At 46.2% G+C, this 24,944-nt stretch overlaps 1 protein-coding gene and 1 long non-coding RNA gene across 5 annotated transcripts in view; one reads left to right on the plus strand and one right to left on the minus strand.

Annotated features, from left to right (window-relative positions):
• DOCK5 (dedicator of cytokinesis 5) overlaps positions 1 to 24,944 on the plus strand; it is a 218,451-nt gene that overhangs the window by 175,702 nt on the left and 17,805 nt on the right. For all 4 annotated transcript variants that reach the window (XM_078445433.2, XM_078445432.2, XM_078445434.2 and 1 more), the window contains 8 exons: positions 2,831 to 2,950; positions 8,015 to 8,104; positions 9,808 to 9,912; positions 15,465 to 15,606; positions 18,406 to 18,487; positions 19,754 to 19,838; positions 20,260 to 20,346; positions 23,130 to 23,306. In XM_078445433.2, the coding sequence (XP_078301559.1) occupies positions 2,831 to 2,950; positions 8,015 to 8,104; positions 9,808 to 9,912; positions 15,465 to 15,606; positions 18,406 to 18,487; positions 19,754 to 19,838; positions 20,260 to 20,346; positions 23,130 to 23,306 (888 nt within the window). The remainder of the gene's footprint in view (positions 1 to 2,830; positions 2,951 to 8,014; positions 8,105 to 9,807; positions 9,913 to 15,464; positions 15,607 to 18,405; positions 18,488 to 19,753; positions 19,839 to 20,259; positions 20,347 to 23,129; positions 23,307 to 24,944) is intronic.
• LOC145715452 (uncharacterized) lies at positions 19,063 to 19,632 on the minus strand. The gene is made up of 2 exons (XR_014137635.1): positions 19,525 to 19,632; positions 19,063 to 19,283 (listed from the first exon to the last, which is right to left on the minus strand). It is a non-coding gene; the product is annotated as an uncharacterized LOC145715452 (long non-coding RNA).

The following is a 24,944-nucleotide window of genomic DNA, read 5'->3' on the forward strand; positions in this document are numbered from 1 at the left end:
GTAGAGTTAGTGAACACCTCTGTCAGGGCACAGACTTTGTGGGGGGGTGGTGGGGGGCGGCGGTGGGGGGAAGCAGTTAAGATTTAGTCTCTTAGAAAATTTGAAGTCTGTAGTACAGTATTGTTGTCTGTAATCATTATGCGTTAGATGTCCAGGATTTATTTATTCTCTGGCTGTACTGGTACCCTTCAAGAACATCTTCTTGACGCCTTGGTGCCTTCTGTTTGCATGTGTTTGGCTTTGTTAGGTTCCGTACATAAGAGATACCACATAGTATTCATATAGTATTTGCCTTTTTCTCGGTCTGGCTTGTTTCACTTAGCATAATGCCCTCAGGGTCCATCTATGTTGCCGGGAAAGGCAGGATTTCCTTCTTTCTCGTGGCTGAATGCTATCCGATTGCAAATATCTTCCGCAGCTTCTTTATCCGTGTATCCATTGCTAGACGCTTAGGTTGTTTCCTTGTCTTGGCTATTGTGAATCATGGTGCAGTGAACACAGGAGCCTAGAGATCTTTTAGAGATCCTGATGTCATGTCCTTTCCATCCACTTTTATTTATTTATTTATTTATTTTAACGTTTATTTATTTTTGAGAGAGAGAGACAGAGCGTGAGTGGGGGAGGAGCAGAGTGAGAGGGAGACACAGAATCTGAAGCAGGCTCCAGGCTCCGAGCTGTCAGCACAGAGCCCGACGCGGGGCTCGAACCCACAAACTGTGAGATCATGACCTGAGCCGAAGTCGGACACTCCACCGACTGAGCCACCCAGGCACCCCTTTTCTATCCACTTTTTTTTTTTTTAATCTCCATTGCTGTTGTCCTGGTCCATTGTCTCTCCTCTGGAGCACCATGACAGATAGCCTCCTATCGTATGTCTTTGTCTCTGTTCTTGCCCCAGCAATTAATTTTCTTGTATAACTTTATTTTATACTAAAAGAACACAGGTACGTTGTTCTTAGCTCTGTGATTAAACACAGGACTCCTCTGCCTCACCACGTTCCCCAGGGCAACCATTCACAATCCATATTCAAGTTCAGGGCGCTAAAAAGCTTATTGTGGGGGGGTGGGGTGGGGGAGGGCTGGTTGACTGTGGAATGATCACAAAGAGACTCCCTTGTGTCGGTGACCATAGGTCTTTTCATTTGTGCTGCTCAGAAAGTTAAACACCCTACCCTGGCATAAAGTATGCGGGGTGGATGCAGCTACGCCCCGCCCAGGTAGCTACTGGATTTAGGGTGCCGTTTACGAAGTACGGTCCGTAATTTTCCTCACTGGGATGATAGTCCATCTTTATCACGTAGTAAAGGGCTATACAGGGCAAGTCGCTTTTGTAGATTTGCTCAACTTTTGCATGGTCTGAATGAGTACTCCATCCATGCACCAGCACCACACTGCCCCATAGTATGTTTTACTACCTGGTAGTTACTCTTCATGGCTGTTCTTTTTTCCGAGTTTTCCACCCTATTCCTCTTGGTTTGTTTTTCCATAAGGACTTTGGAATCATGAAATTTAACCAGAGATCTGGGGAGAATTTCCATGCTTATGGAGTAGCTGTTTTCTCATCCAAAAGCATGATAGGACTTTCCATTTGTTTCCATTTGTCTGCTTTTGTGAATGTGTTAAACGTTTTCGGATGGAAGTCTTGCATATTCCTTGTTATGGTGATTCCTAAATACCTTTTCTCTTTAGTTTAATTACGGCAAAATGCACATAACATAAAATGTATTGTTTAAACCATTTTTAAACCTTTCTATAAACTTTTTGTTTTTAATGTTTGTTTATTTTTGAGAGAGAGAGCATGAGCAGGGGAGGGGCAGAGAGTGAGGGGGACAGAGGATCCGAAGTAAGCTCTGTGCTAACAGCAGTGAGCCGTGATGGGGGCTCGAACTCAACGAACCATGAGATCATGACCTGAGCCGAAGTCGATGCTTAACTGACTGAGCCACCAGGCATCCCTATTTAAACCATTTTTAAGTGTACCATTCAGTTTCTTTATGTACATTCACGTTGTGGGGGTGCCTGGGTGGCTCAGTCAGTTGAGCCTCCGACTTCGGCTCAGATCATGATCTTACAGTTGGTAAGTTCGAGCCCTGCATTGGGATCCGTGCTGACAACTCAGAGCCTGGAGCCTGCTTCAGATTCTGTGGCTCCTTCTCTCTCTGCCCCTCCCCTGCTTGTGCTTGCTCTCTCTCTCTCTCTCTCTCAAAAATAAACATTTAAACATTTTTATTAAAAAAAAAAGCACATTCACGTTGTGGTGCCTGGATTATCTTCGCATTTTGCGTTTTTTCTGTTGGGGTCTTCTATTTTTCAGAGTGGTCATCTATTTATAGGAAATTCGTCTCTAAATTATTTCTGAGTTTGTTAATTTTTGTGCCGCTACTTAATTCTGTCACTGTTGGGGGTAGTTTTTCAGGTGATATGCTTTATGAAGGGATGGATTATGAAGAATAGAGTCTTGGTCTATACACAGTGATAGGTGTACCCCCTCCTGCCCACTGTTATACTTCTAATTTTTTTCTTTCATCCAATTGTCTGAGTGACACTTTCACTGAACGGCAGCTTTGCTGGTCAGCAACTTCGCCTTTTTTTTAACTTTTCACGTTCAGCGTGACACTTGTTTTGAAGCTGGCATGTGCCTTTTGGGGGGAGGGGGGTAATTTATGTGCTTAATAAATAATCTAAACACTGCAATACGGCCAAGTTGAAAATATACACAAATTTGACTTTTACTAGCTGAATACTTGTTACATCGATCTCCTTTGATTAATTGACTTAGTTAATCACCGCGTTATGTTAATTTCTTTTGTTCCTTTTGTTTGTTTTTCAGTGGTCTGACAAGCCCTGTGTACCCCATTTGCTTCAGAGAGACAGTTACTATGTCTATACCCAGCAAGAGCTCAAAGAAAAGCTGTATCAAGAGATCATTTCATACTTTGACAAAGGCAAAGTGAGTTTGGTTTTTGTTTTTGTTTTTGTTTTTGTTTTTTGTAGTAGGGGAAGGAAGAAATTGGCTGCAATATTGCAATGCCGTTCTGATGCTAACTACCCACGGTTAGCACAGACCCCTCAGGTGAAGGAGATAGTCACCAGTAAAACAGCCCTCTCTTTAGACAACCAGCCACAGTTTGGGGGACTCTGGACCACCCACACGTATGACCAGCTGACAATAAATTTGAGTGGAGAGGGTCCTATCGAATTTGATAGGTCCCTCAAATTTGAGGGTCCCTCAAATTTGATAATATGCCAGAACAACTAACACAACTTCGTAAAGTGCCGTGCTTACGATTACGAGTTTTATCTCAAAGGGCCCAAATCAGAACCAGCCAAATGAAGAAACACACAGGACACGGTCTAGGAGCGTCCCCAATGCAGGGCTTCTGTGTCCTTTCCCTGTGGATTCAGGTCACATCACTCTCCTAGCAACGTGATGTGTTCACCATTCGGAATCTGGCCTGAGCTCCTCCTGTGCATAGAGTCTTTGCTGGGGTTGAAGGCTTCATTAACTGACTCAGTGGCCACACGAGCGAACTCAGTGCCCAGCAGCCCTCTCCTCCCTGGAAGTCAAGCTGATACCATGTAGTTCAAGGCCCCAGCCTTCTAATCCCATGGGCTGCGGTTCTGGCAAGGCCAGTGCCCATTCTGAGACAGACCACAGGCCCAGTGTGTGTTACCTCATTAGTAGAACTTCAGGTGTGGTCTGAGGGTCCCGCCAGAAACAACAGAGTCACTCTCATCACTGGGGACATTCCAAGAGTTTAGAAGTCCCCTCTTAGGAACTCGGGACAGAGACTGCACGAATTATTTTCGAATAGTGACTCATGACTCACTCTTTTCTTATTCCCATGTGTCTCTTGGAATTCTGGTATTTTTCATGGGAGAGGAAATGGAGAGATAAATTGAAGAAGTCAGTAGACATCAGTTATCTTGAAGGCGCGTAACCCCATGGAGAACGTACCGGGCGGCCCAGGGCCCAGCTCTCCATGACCCTAATTTCATCACTTAGGCATTGCTGAGTGCCAAGAGCCAGCACCATCATTTTGAGTGCATTCTCTAGAGATTGTAGGCACATGGCATGCCTGGGTGGCTACTTGCCAGACTGCACAGGTAATAAGCAACCTGATTGCACCAGGGGCTCTCGGGAAGGTAAAATAAACATGTGAACTGGGCAGGAAATTGCGGAGTCTCTGGTGAACTGGAGAAAGCACGTTCAGCTGAAAGGCTTTAAAAAAAAATTTTTTTTTCAACGTTTTATTTATTTTTGAGAGAGACAGAGACAGTGTGAGCGGGGGAGGGGCAGGGAGAGAGGGAGTCACAGAATCCGAAGCAGGCTCCAGGCTCCGAGCTGTCAGCACAGAGCCCGATGCGGGGCTCGAACCCACGAACTGTGAGATCATGACCTGAGCCGAAGTTGGACGCTCAACCGACGGAGCCACCCAGGCGCCCCAACGTTTATTTATTTTTAAGAGACAGACAGAGTGCGAGCAGGGGAGGGGCAGAGAGACAGGGAGATACAGAGTCCAAAGCAGGCTCCAGGCTCCGAGCTGTCAGCACAGAGCCCGATGCAGGGCTCGAACCCACCAGTCGGGAGATCATGACCTGAGCCGAAGTCGGGCGCTTCACCGACTGAGCCACCCAGGCGCCCCTAGCTGAAAGGCTTTTACAATGGAGAAAATAGTGTAGAAGGGATAATGGGGGGGAAAGGAAAAATCGGTGTGCTATCCAAACAAAACATCCTAGCGTTGACACGTTTCAGAGGTCTGGGTAGTTGCCACTTCTGGCCACTATTCCTGATTGATCAGTGCAACTTGTTGGTTAAAAATAGACAAATGAACAAGCCAACGCATCCTTCAGAATGGGAGAAGATGTTTGCAAGTGACATATTGGTTAAAGGGCTAGTATCCAAAATCTAGAAAGAACTTACCAAGCTCAACACCTGAAAAACAATCTGGTTAAGAAATGGGCCCAAGACATGAATAGACTTCTTTTCCAAAGAAGACATCCAGATGGCTAACAGACACATGAAAAGATGCTCAACATCATTCGTCATCAGGGAAATTTATATCAAAACTACGATGAGATAGCACTTCACATCTGTCAAAGTGGCTCAAATCAACACAAGAAACAACAGAGGTTGACGAGGATGCAGAGAAAGGGGAACCCTCCTTACCCTGTTGGTGGGAATGCAAACTGGTGAAGCCACTTTGGAAAACAGTATGGAGGTTCCTCAAAAAGTTAAAAATAGAACTACCCCATGACCCTGCAATTTCACCACTGGATATTTCCCCAGTGGATACACAAATACTGATTCCGAGGGACACGTGCACCCTGATGTTTATAGCAGCACTATCAACAATAGCCAAATTATGGAAAGAGCACAAATGTCCATCGAGTGATGAATGGATAAAGAAGGCATGGCGTATATATACAATGGAATATTACTCAGCCATCAAAAAAGAGTGAAATCTTGCAACATTGTGGAGGGAGCTAGAGTGTATTATGCTGAGCAAAATAAATCAGTCAGAGAAAGACAAATACCATATTATTTCACTCGTGTGTGGAATTTAAGAAGCAAAATAGATGAACATAGGGGGAAAACATAGACAAACCATAAAACAGACCCTTAACTATGGGGAACAAATTGAGGATTGATGGGGGGGGAAGTGGGTGGGGGGTGGGATAAATGGGTGATGGGTATTAAGGGGGGCACTTGTTGGGATGAGCACTGGGTGTTGTATGGGAGTGATGAATCACTAAATTCTATTCCTGAGACAAATATTACACTATATGTTAGCTAACTGGAATTTAAATAAAAACTATAAGCAAACGAATTAATTTATAAAAGCCAGATAATCACCTTAATAAAATAGCTACCATCCATTTAGTACTGGTTACTCTTTTTGGTGATTTCCAGACTTCCCTTTCTAATTTAATTCTCCTTAAAACCCTATTAGGTCGATATTGTATCTTTTTTACAGGTGACAAACTTGAGGCCCAGAGAGCAAGTATATTTGCTCCAACACTTTGCTCTCTGCACCCCTTTGCCCTCTTAAACATCATTGAGGATCCCAAAGAGCTTTCTTCCCCCTGGATTATATTTATTGATACTTCTACTCTTAGAAATTGAAACAAAAAATCTTAAAATATTTGCTTATTTGTTCTCTTAAGGCCATTTTTACTATTAATATAAATCATATGTATTAAAAATAAGTATATATTCCAGGGGCGCCTGGGTGACTCCGTCGGTTAAGCGTCCGACTTCGGCTCAGGTCATGATCTCACGGTCTGTGAGTTCGAGCCCCGCGTTGGGCTCTGTGCTGACAGCTCGGAGCCTGGAGCCTGCTTCCGATCCCGTGTCTCCCTCTCTCTCTGCCCCTACCCCCGCTCGTGCTCTGTCTCTCTCTGTCTCTCAAAAATAAATTAAAAATGTTAAAAAAAATAACTATACATTCCATAAAAATAGTGATTTGAGTAGCATCGTTTGACACGTATGCAAATCTCTTCAGCATCTGGCTGAACAGGAGACAGCAGGATTCTCCTGTCTGCTTCTGTGTTCAGTCTCTCGCGGTATTACACCTGTTGTCGTCCGTGGGAAACCCCGTTGTATAAGAGGATGGGGCTTGGGAAAGGCAAATAGCATTATTGTTACTAAGGAGATAACGTTGCCTTCTGGTTCCCCTGATAGGTTCTTGGGGACTCGCGGAGACCAGGGACCACACTATGAGAAGCGCCGTGCTTGGCCATCTCCCTGCCTCTTACATAACTTAGCATTTGGAGAGAACTTCTCTGATACTGTTGACTGGCTTCCAGCTCCAGATTCACCTGATCTGGAATGGGTTCCATATGGCAGATTGCAGAGCCTTTGCAGGGTTCCAGGCACTGAAGTTTCAGAGGGGCCAAATTTGGCAAATGATTTTCGGAAGACTTAATTTTAAAAGGTGTTATAACCGTATGTGAACTGTCCCTACATTCCTTCAGCACCCAGAAACAATGGAACACAGCACCTGGTTAATAAGGATCAAGTAGGAAATTACCAGATGCTGTGTTATTTATAGTGTCCATCTAAGAGGCGTTTCATGAACTATCAAAATGAACCGAGGGCTCAATCTAGGATGTCAGCCTCGGGCACCACATATGTGCAGTAGGCTGTAACTGAGACAGTCATAAATGGTTTAAAAAGGCATTTTTCTTAAAACTCCCGTTGGCTAAGTAGATAGTTTGGTTAGGAATAGGGAATCAGGGGCGCCTGGGGGGCTCAGTCGGTTAAGCGTCCGACTTCGGCTCCAGTCATGATCTCGCGGTCCGTGGGTTCGAGCCCCACGTCGGGTTCTGTGCTGACAGCTCAGAGCCTGGAGCCTGCCTCGGATTCTGTGTCTCCCTCTCTCTGTGCCCCTCCCCTGATGGCGCTCTGTCTCTTTCTCTCAAAAACGAATAAAAAGCATTAAAAAATTAAAAAAAAAAAATAGGGAATCAGTGTTCTAAATTAGAGAAACAGCTTCCCAAATTGCACGCAACAGTATGGTTAGCCTTTCTTCCATTTTCTTCTCCTCCCAAACATCCTTATTCAAAGCGCACACACACACACACATACACACATACACGCACCCCAGAATCAGAACCAGAGCTCACACCAACTTCCTTACCCCTCTGACAAGACTTCCATGCTTTGAAAACCCAGGTTTGGGAACTGGTTCCTCTCAACTCTCCGTGGTCTTTCGTGCTTTGCCCTTTCAATGCCGTATTGCGTTGTTTAGGACACACGGTATTCTTCATGTTCTTGCAAATAGAGTTATAGAAGGTGTGCCCTGGAAAGCAGCCAAGATATAGTAGCGTCATCATGTCAGAAAAAGACAAAGGTTTGGTTGATCCAGGAGGTGAGGCGTGGTGAGAATGTCTGCAGAAACTCAACCCACCTGACTCCTTAGTCACTGTCAGCGACTCTCCCGTGACTTTCACAGAGGGATCACCGACTGCTTTGTTCTCCGCTTGTAACCCTGCCTTTCTTTTTCTGAAGATGTGGGAGAAGGCCATCAAACTGAGCAAAGAGTTGGCTGAGACGTACGAGAGCAAAGTATTCGACTACGAGGGCCTTGGCAACCTGCTGGTGAGTCCCGGTCAGAATATATCAGGCCTCCAGAAGGAGTGTGAAAATCAGCATTCATGCACATGTTTTAGAACATTTGAGAAAGTCGAGATAAACAGCCTCCTTTACCATGGAAAAGTAAACCGTGCTCAAAAGAAAAATGAAAAAAAGATGAGGTCCAAAAAAACGTTCGCGTTAACTTCCAGATTATCTCTGATAAAGAGCTCGAGATCCTTGCCTACAGACCTCTTGCCCCTGTCTGTGCCTTTTGTCTCTCTAAGGACCCTCCGTATTCCTGACCCATCTCCCCTCTCCCCTCGCAGTTACTCTGCCTTCTGTGAACACGCCCCATATTTCAGATATTTCCTGACATCTTCTGTTCATCAAAATTACTTGTTCTGTGGCCCACATCCTCAGGGTCCTGCTGGTGGCACAGATCAGCTATTTAATATAGCAAAACAAAAATAACCCTCTAAAGGTCCAGTGGTAGGCCAACACAGCGTTCCATTTGATAATTGTTAGTAGAGGAATCACAAAAGGTCAGGCCACCCATTGTTAGGTAATAATACAGTTGACCCTTGAACAACGCGGGGTGGGGAGGTGAGGGGCGCCAACCCCCCACACAGCTGAAAAACCGCACATAGCTTTTGATTCCCTCAAAACTGAACTACTAATAGCCTATTGCTGACCAGAAGCCTGCCTGATAACATAAACAGTTGATCGACACGTATTTTGTACGTGTATTCTATATTCTTACAATAAAGTAAGCTGGGGAAAGACATTAAGAAGATTGAAAGGAAGAGAAAATATTTCCAGTCCTACACTGTCTTTATCAAAAAAAAAAATCTGCCTGTAAGTGGACTCAAACATTTTAAACGCATACTGTTCAAGGGTCCAGTGTATTTTATTTGAGGGGATAGTTGTCAAGGTCACTTGGAAAAGAGCTTGCCCGCGTGCTGTGCCAGTTCCTACTCTCACACACAAAAATCACTTACTCATTTCCTGAACTAAACCGAGCTGTTCGTGATGTAACGTGTTACCCTTCGAAGCAAACGCTGTGATAGAAACCTTCACCTCAATAGAGTAGTAATGCAGTCATGGGACCATTGTGGGAGGGGCCGGGACATGCCTCAAAGACCCCAGGTCTGGCGACCTGTTTTGCTTTCTTTAAGTCTGACTCTCAGCCCTGGCCGGGAAACCTATTCCCGTGGGAAGGATTGAAATTAGGGCTGGTACCAGATCTTGAAAAACAGAACATCACCACCACCTTCTGGGCACTTGTGGCTGAACCAAGGACTTTAATCCAAACCACCTGTGAGAACCAGAAGATTCCTGATCTTTCCTCATGGGTCTCTGTTTCAGTGCAGCCACCCTCCGTGAATCTCAGAAAGAGCTTTTGAACCTTTTAGGGGTCCTGAACCCTCTTCAGGAAACTGTCCACCACTAAACACAGCCCCCCTCCATAGAGGCATATGCACACGTGTGCATCTTTCTGCATGCAGCTTCAGAGATTGCTAGACCCTCCAAGGCTCATTCACGGACCCACGTCCCAACCCTTCGATCCAAGAAAAGGATAAGGTCTTGGCCCACGAGATATTTTCCAAAGACTTTTCATTTATCTGTTGATCCATGAGAAACAACAAAGCGAACAATACTCTGATCTTCCCCGCCCCTCAGTGGTGCCCTTGTAACCTCCCTGTGGAATGCCTTGTTTTGTTTTCCAGAAAAAAAGAGCCTCGTTTTATGAGAACATCATTAAGGCAATGAGGCCTCAGCCTGAGTACTTTGCCGTTGGATACTACGGACAGGGCTTTCCTTCTTTCCTACGGGTAAGAATCCTCAGGGTGGTCCTCTAAGCCATTAAGCCATGCCATCTGAAGGAGGGAAGGTATTCATCTCTGTTCCAGATGGGCCTAGTGTGTTAGCAGCTGGAGGCCCATGTTCTCACTGTGGGAGGTCGGGGAGGGAAACCACTTCCTGCGTGGCCGGCGTCCTCACCCCACGCCCCCAGCCTCTGGTATTCTGGCAGCTCGATTGTAAAATGACTTTTCCCAGGTGGAATGAAAAGGGGAAAAACAGAACCCTCCCCTCCACTGGTCTGCTGCTACAGATCAGGCTGGGGGAAAGTGTGGATTGATGTGTTTCCTTGTTTATTTTGTTTCCAGCCAGGGCCAGTTTGAAAGCAAATATCCCAAGGACGGGACTGCGAAAGTTTCACAAAAATAAAAACAGGCGTTGTAATAGTGAAAAGGACCGTGTTTTTCCTTCTCAAAATTTTCTATAACGGGATACTGATTCTAAAATCTAAAAAACAAACAAAATCGTATTTTTTCCTGCACAAATGGAAGCCTCTTTAGAGGTAGCCGTGTTTGGATGTATGATCCATTTTCCTTCCCCTAATTTAAGAAAATGTAGAAAGGAAGTACTCTGCATGCTGCATCATTCCCAAGGAGGAGGTAACTCATTCATTCATTCTGTAACATCTGCTGAGTGCCCGCTGTGTACCAGGCACATACTAGGCAGATTATAATCAGATATGGCCCTTACTCTCATGGCGTTTACAGCCTAATGGGTATGATGTTAATTGAATAATCATGCAAACAAATGGTAATTGAAACTGACCAAAACGGGTATCCTGTGCTGTAAGCGTTGGTTAACCAGGGAGTATTTACTGAAATATTAACCCAAGTAAAATAAAAACTTAATGTTCACATGAAAAAAAAATTCACATGATTGTTTATAGCACCATTATTTATAATCACCAAAGACTGGATACAACTCAGGTGTCCCTTAGCTGATGAGGGGATTAAAAAAAATGTGAAAGAGCCATGCAATGGAATATTACTCAGTAATTAAAAGGAATAAAGTAGTGGGGCGTCTGGGTGGCTCAGTCGCTTAAGCATCCAACTCTTGATTTTGGCTCAGGTCATGATCTCAAGGTTTCGTGAGTTCGAGCCCAAGTCAGGCTCTGCACTGGCAGCATGGAGACTGCTTGGGATTCTCTCTCTCCCCACCTGTCTCTCTGCCCCTCCCCGACTTGTGCTGCCTCTGTCTCTCCCAAGATGAATAAATGAACTTAAAAAACATTTTTTTTAAAGGAATGAAGTTCTGATACATACAAGCATGTGGGTGAATCCCGGTGCATTGTGCTAATAAGTAAAAGAACTTAGAGCATAAGGTCTACGTACTCTCTGATTTTCTTTCTTTTTCTTTAATGTTTATTTTTTATTTTGAGAGAGAAAGAGAGCACACAAGTGGAGGACGGGCAGAGAGCCAGGGAGAGAGAGAGAGAATATGAGCAGGTTCCACACTGTCAGCAGAGCCTGATGCGGGGCTCAATCTCACCAATCGTGAGATCATGACCTAAGCCAAAACCAAGAGTCGGACGCTTAATGGACTGAGCCACCCAGGCGCCCGTCTCTGATTTTCTTTATATGGCATCTGTTACGCTTAGCGTAGAGATGGAAAACAGATGAGCCATCATCTGGTAGCTGTTGGGGAGGGTTGGGCTTCACAAGTATCAGGAAATTTTGAGTGGTAGTGAAACTGTTCTGTATCTTGATTGTGGTCATGGTTATGTTTGCCAAAACTGGCAGAATTTTACAGCAAACAGGGTAGATTTTACTCTATGCGAATCACACCTGCGTTCTGTAAGAGTCGAGAAAGACTTCCTGGGAAATTGCTGTTCTGACTGCAATGTGAGCTTGGTGTTACGGAGATCAGGGTGATAGGAAGAAACATTCCAGGCAGAGGAAGTGGCAGGCGAGGGCATGGCTGTGCCTGGGAATGAAAGACCAGCACGGTGGTCACAGAGAGAGTGAGGTGAGCAGGGAGTTGAGGCACAAAGTGTGGGGGAGATCACACCGGGCAGGGCCGTGGGGTTGCCCCAGCTGTGTTGTCAGCATCCCAAGAGCAGGAGGGAGCCATTGTGGATTCTAGGTGTTGGCAAGGTCATCGTCTGGCTGGTATGGGCAGTGATCGGATGTGTATAGATAAGCCACTAGAAACTATCGCAGATTTTGAGAGAAGGGATGTCGGGATGGCCTAGGGAAGTAGCTGTAGGAAAAATGGAGGGATTTCGTACTTGGTGATTATTGTTGGGGCATGTGCGTGACGAAGGAGGAGAGTAGGTCTCTGGCCTGTGTACTAGAGGGGCTGTGGAGCCATCCACTAAGAGCAGTAAAGGAAAAGGATAGAGTCAATCCGTTCATTGAATAAATATTTATTGAACTCTTACTTTGTGCCTTGTTATATTATAGGCATGGGGGCACGGTCCAAAGCAACCCAAATCCTTGAAATAATGGAGCTTATATACTAGCTTGGACACACACACAAAATGTAAGTGAGACATTTAGTATGTCAGACGGCCTAGAACAATGCCTCACGCCGTGTAGATGCTCCGTAAGGACCAAGGAGAAGACATCAGGGAAGGTGAATAGAGAGGCAGGTGATGGGGGTGGAGCTACAGTTTTAAATGGAGTGAATAGGAAAGGTGTCAGTAAGGAAATGACACTTGAGCAAAAACCTGAAAGAAGAGAGGGAATAAGGCAGGCAACCGTCAAGAGATGAGATGGGGTACCAGGCAGTGAGGACAGCAGGTCCGGAAGCCTTGAGCCTGGAAGCGCATGGCCAAGAGGACAAGTAGAGAATGGGGGCAGATGGCTCTGGGTACCAGAGGCAGAGGGCCTGTCCCATCTTTATATGTTCTTTGTGAAAGTCTGGTTTCGGCCATACTCCGTGTGAGGTACATTTGGAACATCCGAAAGATGCAAGTCAACAATCTGATGTATGGATCCAGAACTCAACGGAAAGTTCCCGGCTGGAGATAAAGTTGGTGGGTTATTTGCACCTGGATGAGGTAGCGTAGGGAAAGAGAATGGGGCACCAAGGGGAGAGGGTCTAGGAAGGAGCCTTGCAGTAGGTTCTAGTCTTAAATCGGCCCTCAGTCTCGGCACTCGAGTCCTGGTGAGGCAGTGGTGCCTGCCATACTTGTGTGTGACTGCTGTGTCACGTGACATAACAGACGTGGGTCGGTGGGCCAGCCAAGAGACTAGACTTTCCAGTTGAGACATCGGGGTCCAGATCATCGGCGGGGTGACTCTGTGACGTCGGCCAAATCCTATGACCTCCGCCTTTTCTGATGTGTAAATTGGAGAAATACTGCCCACTCCACAGGGCCGTTTTCAGAAGGAAATAAGTAGCACGTAGGAGTGCTTTACACGCCGTCAAGTGGTTTGTGGATGCTCTGTGTTATCAAAGGTGCTGGAAAATATAAATGCCTCCTCAGTGATCTGACCTACGTGCCCTTCTGTCTTACGGACTATTTCCCCAAACTCAGACTATCTGAAATTGTGTTGTCCGCTTCCCCCCAAGCCCAGCCCGGTCCCCTTCATCCCCGTTTCTGTCAGCGGCACGTGCTCTTCCTGCTCCCGGGCCAGGCATCCCCGAATCCCCCTTGATTCTCCCCATCTGCTGGCCCTTCACCAAACACCAGAGTCAAACACCAGATCTCGTAGCTTCTCCTTCCCCCACTCAGTCCTGCCTAGGATTCCTGCAGCTGAACGTGCACTCCACTGTTCAGACGAGCCTGTCCGGACTGCTTCTGTCATCCTATCACTCCCTCCTTGCAGAACCTCCAGTACGTTCCCTGGGCCTTCGGAACTTGTGCCCTGCCTTTCACTGGTCTGGCTTATCCAAGCTTATTTCTTCTACCTCAGTTCCATCCTGTCTGCCCCGTGGCCTTATCCTTCTGTTCACTTACCGTGCCTGTTTTGGTGGTCCAGCCCTTCTCTTTTCCTCTCCTTACCCTATCTGTCCACCTGGGCCCGGTCAATCTCAACGTCGTCCCTGAAGCCCTCCCTTGCAATCCGGGCTGGTCCGTGCTGACCTTGTGCTTGTCTGCTCCCGTTCACCTTGTTGCCCACGTCCCACACGTAGTGCCACCCTGTGCTCAGGTTCCTTGCCTGCCGCTGCTGTGCCTGAACGATGGCATTTCACGAGGCAGGAATTAGTCACATAAATCTTTCCCGGCTTGGGAAAACTTTGGTCATCCCTTCCCAAAGATCTGGCAATTTCGACTGCCATCAGCATTTATCCTACAAGATACATTGCCTTCAAGTTACTTGTATCAACTGTCATATTTACTTGTTTTCTGTTTCTGCCAGAAGCTGAGTTTTGTGAGAGTGGGGGCATCATCCTATCCCTCGTGTCTTAGCGTGTCCACTGTGTTTGTCCAATGCGTGTTGGTTATGTGAACGGACAAGTAAATTCTAAAAGCGATTTTCCCGGACAGTATGGGCCCCAGTTTTAGTTAAAAATGGCTCATGTCTGGGGCGCCTGGGTGGCTCAGTCGGTTAAGCGTCCGACTTCGGCTCAGGTCACGATCTCGCGGTATGTGAGTTCGAGCCCCGCGTCGGGCTCTGTGCTGACTGCTCAGAGCCTGGAGCCTGTTTCAGATTCTGTGTCTCCCTCTCTCTCTGACCCTCCCGCGTTCATGCTCTGTCTCTCTTTGTCTCAAAAATAAATAAATGTTTAAAAAAAAAAAAAATGGCTCATGTCTGGGCTGCCAATGCTAAGTACTCATCTGTGATGAGCTGGTGAGCAGAAACCTTCAAACCGTGGCTGCGTTAGAACTTAACTTGGGCGACATCAGCCGTGAATCAGATTACTCCTAAGCCTGAGACTTAGGAAACTTCTTTCTTTAAAAAAAAAAAAAAAAAAAGCCCAATTTTATTAATTTTGTTAAACAGAAGAAGAATGTAGGTTAGAATGGAGAGAACAGTATTTAGTGCAGTTATTTTCCTTGAGACATTGACATTGCCCTCCACGGTGGTTTTCGGGATAATCTAGGGACTGCTCTAAAGCATTCCTGTTCTTCCCAAGTGAAAGTTTGTTGTGTTGACTCTCTTCACGCATTCCCGTCCTGTATGTCAGTGCCACTCCAAGCGCTGGTCCACAGACCGTTACTGGATCTTGATGGGAGGAGGGATTGCCTGGGAAGAAACCGCTGAGAATGTCTTGCTATGGGGAAAAAAAAAAAATCTGCTAAATTCAACACTGTGCCCGGTGACATCACAGATCCATATCAGGGCACAAGCCCCTCATTGCCTTGTGGATGAGTGCAGAGCACTCCTCTGGTCTGTGGTCGTTGGGCCACACTACGAGAAGCACTGCAGAAGCAGCTTTATGCCCTTGACCTTAATGCCCAAATCACCCATGAGCTCTTGCCGGATAGGGTGGTTGGTGCAGGATGCGCGGTGAGTATCCAGTGAGAACTTGATGGCGCTTTGGCTGGGAGGGCATGGCTTCCTCAGCACCAGGCTCTCCAGGGCTCCTTCAGGCTTCATATTTAACTACCCGCCTTGCTGTCTCTGACCTGCAGAACAAAATCTTTATCTATCGGGGGAAGGAGTACGAGAGGCGAGAAGACTTCAGCCTGAGGTTGCTGACGCAGTTCCCCAATGCCGAGAAGATGACCAGCACCACGCCCCCGGGAGAGGAAATCAAGTCGTCCCCAAAACAGTGTATCCTTGCCTTGGGGAGACACGGCCCGGCCCGGCCACAGAAGCTAAGGGTTCGGTCCCCCGACCACTCGTTTAACCATTCTGACTCAGCCTCCCATTCTGTGTCAAAGCTTTGGGGCCCTATGTCCTTAGCTCATGGTTATGAAGTAGAGGAGAGAGACGGTAAGCAGATCTTGAATAGGAAAGGATGTTTTAGAGCCAAATGGAGAGCTTGAGGACAGAGCGTTCCTGTTCAGAATCCTGGATCCTGGATCTTCTTTTGTAACATGCAATGACTTATTGAAAAATTAATTACATGCTTTCTTTGCTTTTTTAGATGTTTTTATTTATTTTTGAGAGAGAGAGAGAGAGACAGAGTGTAACTGGGGGAGGGGCACAGAGAGGAAGACACAGAATCCGAAGCAGGCTCCAGGCTCTGAGCTGTCAGCACAGGGCCCGACACAGGACTTGAACCCATGAACCACGAGGAGCCACCCAGGCACCCCTATTACATGCTTTCTTATAAATAAGTAAATAAGCAAGCTCCATGACAAAATTATTTTTGAAGCCTTTTCACGTGTTTTGTACTAAAATAAAGATGTTCTAAAATTGAACAGTATTCAGAATAAAGAGAGGTAGGTAAGACAGAGCCGGTGTGGCATGGTAGATAAAAAAACAGTCTCTGGAGCCTCAGTGCCTGGGTTCGAGTCTCAGCTCTATCATGTACTATGTCTCTTAAGGGCAAGTTCCTTAATATCTATGCTCCTTCGTTTTCCCATCTATAAAATGGGGATGGTGTTCATTCTTTCTCATGGAATTTTTGTAAAGATGGAGCAAATATATGTCAAAGATTAGTAACAATGCCTGGTATTAATACAAATTCAATAGATATTGCCTATTATCATAGGTACCGGTGTAGAAAGATTCACGATAATAACAGACCAATAGACCTTTAAGAGAACAGCGACCCGTTAACGCACAGTAGGTGCTTGGAAAAAGACTAGTCTTTGAGGATAAATCCTTGTTTGGGTTATGAGGGTTCAGAAAACCACCGAGCTGCCTCTGTGGTGTGGGAATGAAAAGAGGTCTTCCAAGAACTGAATTCCTGTCGCTTGGCCCCCGGCCCTTCCTGCGTATCCACCAGACCTTGTCGAAACTTCTTCGTTCCTCCAGGTCTTGCTTTCTCATATACGAGGTGTGAGTCTGTTTTCCCTCAATACCTAGTAGCACTTCTGTGAGGATCCAGATAGAAAGGAGATCATTAAAACGCTCTGTCAGCTAGACCGGTGTGAGGCCCAGCCCGGTGGTGCTGATTTTCTCATGCATGAGGATCGCCACGGAGAGATTCTCACTGAGCAGTTGTGAATTCTTTATTCTTTTCTTTTTTTTTTTTTTTTTTTACTGCTTATTTATCTTTGAGAGAGAGAGCGTGCATGTGTAAGTGGGGGACCGTGAATCCGAAGCCAGGCTCTGCTGCACTGACGGTGGTGAGCCCAATGTAGGGCTTGAACTCACGAGCTATGAGATCATGACCCGAGTCAAAGTTGGATACTCAACGCCCGGAGCCACTCAGGCGCCCCTCAGCAGCTGTGAATTCTTATTTTTTATTTTTTTTTAATTAACGTTTATTTATTTTTGAGACACAGAGAGACAGAGCATGAACGGGGGAGGGGCAGAGAGAGAGGGAGACACAGAATCGGAAGCAGGCTCCAGGCTCTGAGCCATCAGCCCAGAGCCCGACGCGGGGCTCGAACTCACGGACCGCAAGATCGTGACCTGAGCTGAAGTCGGACGCTTAACCGACTGAGCCACCCAGGCGCCCCAGCAGCTGTGAATTCTAATTCTGTATTCTGAGTACCTGTCCTGGTGCCAGGGTCTAGAGACTTCACCCAGAAATCCTGGAAGTCACTGTTCTGTCCGGACGCATGGCCTGAAACTCCAGTTTAAATGCTGCAGATTTTGAAACGGTAGATCTGCACTGGCAAGGGCCAGAAATAAAAGGTTATTACTAATTCGGACTATCAAGTCAGAGACTCAGGTCTTACCCCCGAGCTGGCTTTGAAGCCTGGCTTTACCATTTACCAGTTACGTGCTCTGGCTCAGCTCGGAGCCTCAGATTCCTCATCTGTAAAAGATTTATCACATCCACCTGTTAGTTGTGTTTTATTAGAGGTAACATATGGAAAGCCTACTTCAGGGGCGCCTGGGCGGCTCAGTCAGTTAAGTCCTACTCTTGATTTCAGTTCAGGTCATGATCTCATGGTCTGTGAGACTGAGCCCTGCGTCAGGCCCGGCACTGACAGCACGGAGCCTGCTTGGGATTCTGTCTTCCTGTCCCTCTCTCTCTGCCTCTCCCCCTTTCCCCCTCCCTCACAAGGAAGGAAGGAAGGAAAAAAAAAAGGAAAGACAGAAAATCTACATCAGTCCCCAGCAAGTGCCATCCAAAGATCCCAGAAATTCCTATTGCACAGGCTCTGGAGTCTGGCTATTTCAGAGGCATGCTTGTCCAAAAGAAATTATTTAAAACTGTCTAATCCCCCCCCCTCCGATATTTCATTGATGCCTATTTTCCTATGGCAAGGTTGTTTTGCCAGGTGTCTGACCAAAAAATGTCCTAGGATTATGGCTTAATAAGGCATTTTGGTAATACATAAGGAAACCCTGTTTTCCATGCAGTCCTGGCATTCAGTGAAAAAGAATAATTAATGCAGGTACCATGTCCCATCTGTAAAGCCGGGGGGGGGGGGGGGGGGGACAAGCAGTCCTTTCTGCCTGTGACAGCTTCATGGCCCAGCCCCTTTTCCTTAATGAGCTCGTCAGACATGCAGTGTTTCACCGTAAAGCCAGTGATGAGCCTGCCTCCCAGCTACAAGGACAAACCAGTTCCAGAGCAGATCTTAAAGTAAGGAGGGGCTCTTTTGGTTTGTTTTTAGAAGCATTTTTTTTCTCTGACACACTTGATCTAGAAGTACCTCAACACCAAAGCCTTGAACTCATTACAGTTTGGAAAACCTTCTGTTGTCTTAAACCTCTGGAGCTGCTCTAACAGGATATACCACAGACTGGGTGGCTTATAAACAACAGACATTCATTGCTCACAGTTCTGGAGGCTGGGAAGTCCAAGGTCAAGGCTCCAGCGGCTTTGGTGTCTGGTGAGGACCTGCTTCCTGGTTCACAGACATCGACTTCTTGCTGTGTCCTCACGTGGCAGCAAGGGTGATGGATCTCTCGGGTCTCTTACAAGGGCACTGATCCCATTCAAGAGGGTAGAACATAAGCACTTACCACGGAGGCTACTTCCTAATACCATCACATTGTGGGGGGGTGGGGGGGGTGTTAGGATTTCAACATTTGCACTTGGGGGGAACCCAAGTGTTCAGACCACAGCAACTCTTCATTTTCAGTATAAACTATGAGCTTGGTAACTCAAAGGGATTTGGGGCAGGTGGGGTGGGGGTTGGGGTTTTTTTAGGCAGAGGGAGATCAGGAATTTCACTGTTAGGTTTTGGATCTCCTGGATCTCAATTCCACCCGGAAGCACTCACTTAGGAGTGGCTGACCTCACCTTGCCTGGTGGGTTCCCCAGTGATCACAGGTCCCGGTCTTTTTCCTCAGAAGCTAAGATATTAGAAGGATTGCTAGAACTGTGATAAAACTATTACAAATGCAATCACAAATATGGATATAAGTACATACGCCTTTTTATTTTTTTTATTTTTTTATTTTATTTTATTTTTTTTAAACGTTTATTTATTTTTGAGACAGAGCATGAACGGGGGAGGGTCAGAGAGAGGGAGACACAGAATCTGAAACAGGCTCCGGGCTCTGAGCTGTCAGCACAGGGGCCCGATGCGGGGCTCAAACTCACGGACCGCGAGATCGTGACCTGAGCTGAAGTCGGCGCTCAACCGACTGAGCCACCCAGGCGCCCCGATACGCCTTTTTAAATGGCGAGCTGTGAATGGATTCGTAAATAAGAAAATTAAGATGTGCAATAAAATGTGCACCCCCTCCCGCCTTCCTTATGAAGACTGTGTCTGTTTTGAGATCGCTTAGGGGATAAGACTCGGTCTGTGGAAGACGCGGCCCAGGGCTTATTGAAGTTTGCTCAAGGAGCGCTTGTTCTAAGAGAAACTCCAGTGTTGTGGCGATGTCTCTCTCTCCCCAGCTACTACAGAGCCAATGAAGTACAACAATTCCAATATTCCCGGCCATTCCGGAAAGGAGAAAAGGATCCAGATAATGAATTTGCTGTGAGTCTACCCACTTTGCCCTCTAAAACAAGGTCAAGTTGCCATCCAAATGGAGGCTTTCCACCTGACCGACACAGACAGCAGAAACGATGGCAGCCCGAGGGGTAGAGGTTCTACGTGCTTACTGCATAGACAGCAGGCCAGCTCAGTGGAAAGCTCTAGACTGGCACCCATCCAAAAAAAAGGGCTCTACTGTGGGGCTCCAATGTTGCGTTGAGTATGATTTGAGCAAGCCACGCCTCTTTGGACCTCACATTTCCCCTCTAGAATGTGAGAGGGCCCAAGTAGATGACGCTTTGCAGCTTTAAACATTTTGATGCCCATTCACTAAGGAAGCATTTGAGAACAGAATCTCACTGACCTCAACCCTGGCCATTTTGGCCTGGGAACTGACACTTCCTATTGTCTTCCCTTCCACCAGACCATGTGGATCGAAAGGACCACGTATACGACTGCGTATACCTTTCCTGGCATCCTCAAGTGGTTTGAAGTCAAACAGATTTCAACGGTGAGTCACTTGGAATCGGAATTCAGAAAATTCTTTTGTGTCTCCAAATATAATAAGGGCCTTTGTTAAGTGCCCCTCTGGTTCTCACTAGGCTGGCCAGCCTCCTATGGCCAACTTTGTTTTCCAAAAGAGAAATAAAAGGCATGCTTGTGTAATAAAACTCCTCTGTAAAACTGATGTTACAAACCAACCCTAAAGGTCACTCACAGTGAATGACTCTTTTATGACCAAATGAGTCTTGTCTCCTCATAATCCCACCAAGCGCCCCAAACCATTTTCAGAACGTCTCCTTGGAGTTTCCTGCCAATCAGATTCTTCTCTCCCAAAACATTTCCTCTTCTTTCATTCGTGGCTGATCACATCTACCAGTCCCCCCACGCTCTCCCTTCTCCAGCACTCCCAAAGCTGACCCTTTTACCTTCTTAATATTTATTAAATCTGTTTGTTTGTTTTTTCCAGCTCTCCTACTACTGTACCCTGTTTTAGTCCCTCGTTCATCTCTGGTGGAAAAAGCCCCCTCATTGGCCTCCTGCTTGGGCCTTCACAGGCTTGTTTTCCACACTGTCTCAGGGTGTGAGTTTCCACAGTGGAAAGCTGACCATATCATTCTCATGCTCAAAACCTTGCCGTGGCTCCCCAGTGCCTAGAGCATAAAGCCCCTGCTCCTTAGGACACACATGCAGAATCTTTGTGACTCGGTTCTGCCACCTCATCTCTTCAGGAATCTTCTGGAACTAAACTGCTCATTCCATGCTATTTCAGCCCTCCTTGATGATGCAGCGTTTTCCCTGCCCATAGTGCTACTTCTCAACCTAACTAACTCCCACTGAAATTCAGTTAGGTACCTGCTTCGCCAGGAAGCCATCTCTGAAACTCCCAATTGGGATTAGATGCCCTTTCTCTGTGCCCCGTTGCAACCCGGGTTTATTTCTTTACATTTTTTTTTTTTAACGTTTATTTATTATTGAGAGACAGAGCATGAGCACGGGAGGGGCAGAGAGAGAGGAAGACACAGACTCTGAAGCAGGGTCCAGGCTCTGAGCTGTCAGCACAGAGCCCGACGCGGGGCTCGAACTCACAAACCACGAGATCATGACCTGAGCCAAAGTCGGACGCTTAACCGACTGAGCCACCCAGGCGCCCCAACCCGAGTTTATTTCTAACAAGTTACTACCATGCTTACATGTCTTGAGATGCCACTAAAACCGTAGCCTCCTCCCCGCCATGAATTCTGTCTTAATCACTTTTGTGACTGTAGAGCATAGCCCGGTACTTGGCATGAAATACACTTTGAGGAAATATATCCTGAACAAATCTGAACGGAAATCCGATGTCTTCCATGCCACTAGTAATAATATCGCTATCCCTCAAGTGTGAATATGATTTTTGGGCAGAGACTTTTGGAATCAGGCTGTGGTAGGAGGTCATTTGTCTGGCAGTGGCTAAAATGAAGAACGCGGGTTTTCTTGAAACCTGGCTTTGAACACTTGCCCACAGGAATTGCTTGAACCTATATTGAATCTTATTTCATTTTCGTCCCAGATTCAGCTTGGATACTCTTTTTTAATTTTAATGTTTATTTTGAGACAGAAAGAGCACGTGTGAGCAGGAGGGGCAGAGAGAGGGAGAGAGAGAGAGAACCCCAAATGGGCTTTGCACGATTAGCACGGAGCCCGGGGGCAGGGCTCGATCTCACAAACCATGAGATCGTGACCTGAGCCAAAATCAAGAATCAGACGCTTAATGGAGCCACCCAGGTGACCCCAGCTTGGATATTCTAATACATCCCGTTATTTCTGGCTGCTTCTGACCGCAGAACCCATACTAAGGTGACTTAGGTATGGTTTGAATGCATGGCTTCCAAAACTTACCTTTGCTTGTGGCAGAAACATCGAGCCCCTTGCCAGTGAACTTTTGGGACGTTGCAGAAGTATCTTGGATCAGATATCCTGCTACTCTCTTGTCACTTATCTTCTCAGAAATATCTGAGGAAGCTTTGCCTAAAAGTAGCTTTGCCATCATTATTACATCTGCCTTTTTTTTTCCCCCAGATTTCTGGTAGACCTTTTGCCCCGAGAAATTATCACTACTATAGCTCTAATTTTTAGGTCATCCTTGTACTTTCTAAGGACATTTTAAGTAGTTTACTTCACAACTTAGCAAGACCATTTCAAGTAAGTGTGGGATCCAAATAGACATAACCTTGACAAGTACAACTTTACTGTTTTATAGCCTGGTGAGAATTTTAAACTTTTTATTTTTTTTAAAAACTTTTTTTTTTAAATGTTTTATTTGTTTTTGAGACAGAGAGAGACAGAGCATGAACAGGGGAGGGGCAGAGAGAGAGGGAGACACAGAATCTGAAGCAGGCTCCAGGCTCTGAGCTGTCAGCACAGAGCCCGACGCGGGGCTCGAACTCACGGACCGCGAGATCGTGACCTGAGCCGAAGTCGGATGCTCAACCGACTGAGCCACCCAGGCGCCCCGAATTTTAAACCTTTTAAAAGGAACACTTAGGGGGTGCCTGAGTTAAGCGTCTGACTCTTCATTCCGGCTCAAGACATGATCTCACAGTTCGTGAGTTCGAGTCCCACATCAGGCTCTGCACTGAGCACACGGAGCCTGCTTGGGATTCTCTCTCCCTCTCCTTCTGTCCCCAGCCTCTCAAAATAAATAAATAAATAAATACTTTTAAAAATAAAATGAGAGGAACACTTAGGATTTTTTCAAAACTTGCTGTGAATTCACAAAATGCCCTTTCACTCCCTTGTCCACTGTCGCAGGAGGAAATCAGTCCCCTGGAGAATGCCATAGAAACCATGGAACTCACCAATGAGAAGATCAGCAACTGTGTTCAACAACATGCCTGGGACCGGGCCCTCTCTGTGCATCCTCTCTCCATGCTGCTCAGTGGCATCGTAGACCCGGCTGTCATGGGGGGATACTCCAACTATGAAAAGGTGGGCTGGGCCCTGGAATCCCCACTGAATCCCATGTCATTCCGTGCCTCTCGCCCTGTGGCTCTGTGCGGCTGGCGCATTAGTTTCTTACGACTTGGCTGAGAGAGTTTTTCACTGTGCCCTTTTTACGAATGAGCAAATGAAATTAATGAAAAGCTGATCCCTGACCTCACACCTCCTAGAGATCCTCAGCAGCTCAGGCAGGGTTGGGCCACTGCCTGATAAAGAGTCACTGACAGATCAATCTAATACACCATCTCTGGTTGATTTACCTGTTGTTCCCTCTCCCTTTCTCCACCGAGAAGTAGAAAGCTTACAGGCGGCCCCAGAGGTAAAGATGCTTTAGAACTGAAGAAGCACCCGTGCGAAAGGCAGAACTGTGCTCTATCTAAAATTGGCTTCTAGGGGCACCTGGGTGGCTCAGTCGGTTAAGCGTCCGACTTCGGCTCAGGTCATGATCTCGCAGCTCATGGGTTGGAGCCCTGCCTCAGGAACTGTGCTGACAGCTCAGACCCTGGAGCCTGCTTTGGATTCTGTCTCCCTCTCTGCCTCTCCCCCACCCACACTCTGTCTCTGTCTCTGTCTCTCTCTCTAAAATAAACATTAAAAAAATTTTTGTTTACCGGAGTTAATGTATCCAACACGTAAAAAAACATGCAATTAATGGAGGCAAGATTTTTAATTATTCACTATGTTTCCAGTGGCGAAGTAATTTTGGCATCCTCTTGCTGAATATAAACAAACATTTGGCTACTACGCTCCTGCGGAGTAGCCGGGAGAGTGAGTGGAAAGAAAAGGAGATGAACGAGAAGGGCGAGTGGTTATTAGGTGGGCTGATTCTGTTATTTCCATTTATACACAAAGTCCTGAGAAGACCAGGGGCTTTAGAATCAGTCACTCCTGTGACCCAATCCCGGCTTCCCATTGGCCACCATGTGCCCTCGGGTGAGATACGTCACCTCTTTGAGCCCCAAGCTTCGTACCTGAAAAAATGAGGAAAATGCCTACCACGCAGAAGCGGCTGGACGCTTATCTTGTATATAAGGAACATCGCAGAACACTTGCCTTATAGTTGAGGCTTGATCGGTGTTGACTTCTTCCTCTCGCCTGTCTGCTTGGAGACAAAGGTGATCTGAACGGGCAGTGCTCTGCGGCTGTTGCTATAACAATCTTCTTTTTTCTCCTTTCCCTTCAACCTTTCAGCCTTCAGAATCACTACACTTAGCAGCTGGGAAAGATGCAACACCAGAGATCAGTTCGTGTTTGCCCGTGCTTAGTGTTGATAAATAACCTCCAGTGTTATCATGGAATTCAATACAAAACTAGGATCCAGAATATAATCCTTTTTTTTTTTTTTTTATAACGTTGTAAGGATTGTGGTGGGTTTTTGTGTCCTGTAAACTATCTAGTACTAATTTCGATGTGCTTTTGCAAGTGTTGTTTTTTTTACAGAATGGCCCTGTTCGAATTCAAATTCGTATGTGCCAGTAATCTGTAAATAGTACGTAATTTCATATGAAGTTTTTTCCAATGTCAGAGACTTCTAATTTAAAAAAAATTTTAAAGGGGAAGTTGGTTACGTACACAGATTTCAAGACTTTTAAAAATACTAAATTGCACTTTTAATTAATATGGTAT

Source organism: Panthera onca, chromosome B1 (assembly GCF_046562875.1).
Source record: "Panthera onca isolate mPanOnc1 chromosome B1, mPanOnc1 haplotype 2, whole genome shotgun sequence".
Taxonomy (NCBI): Eukaryota; Metazoa; Chordata; class Mammalia; order Carnivora; family Felidae; genus Panthera; species Panthera onca.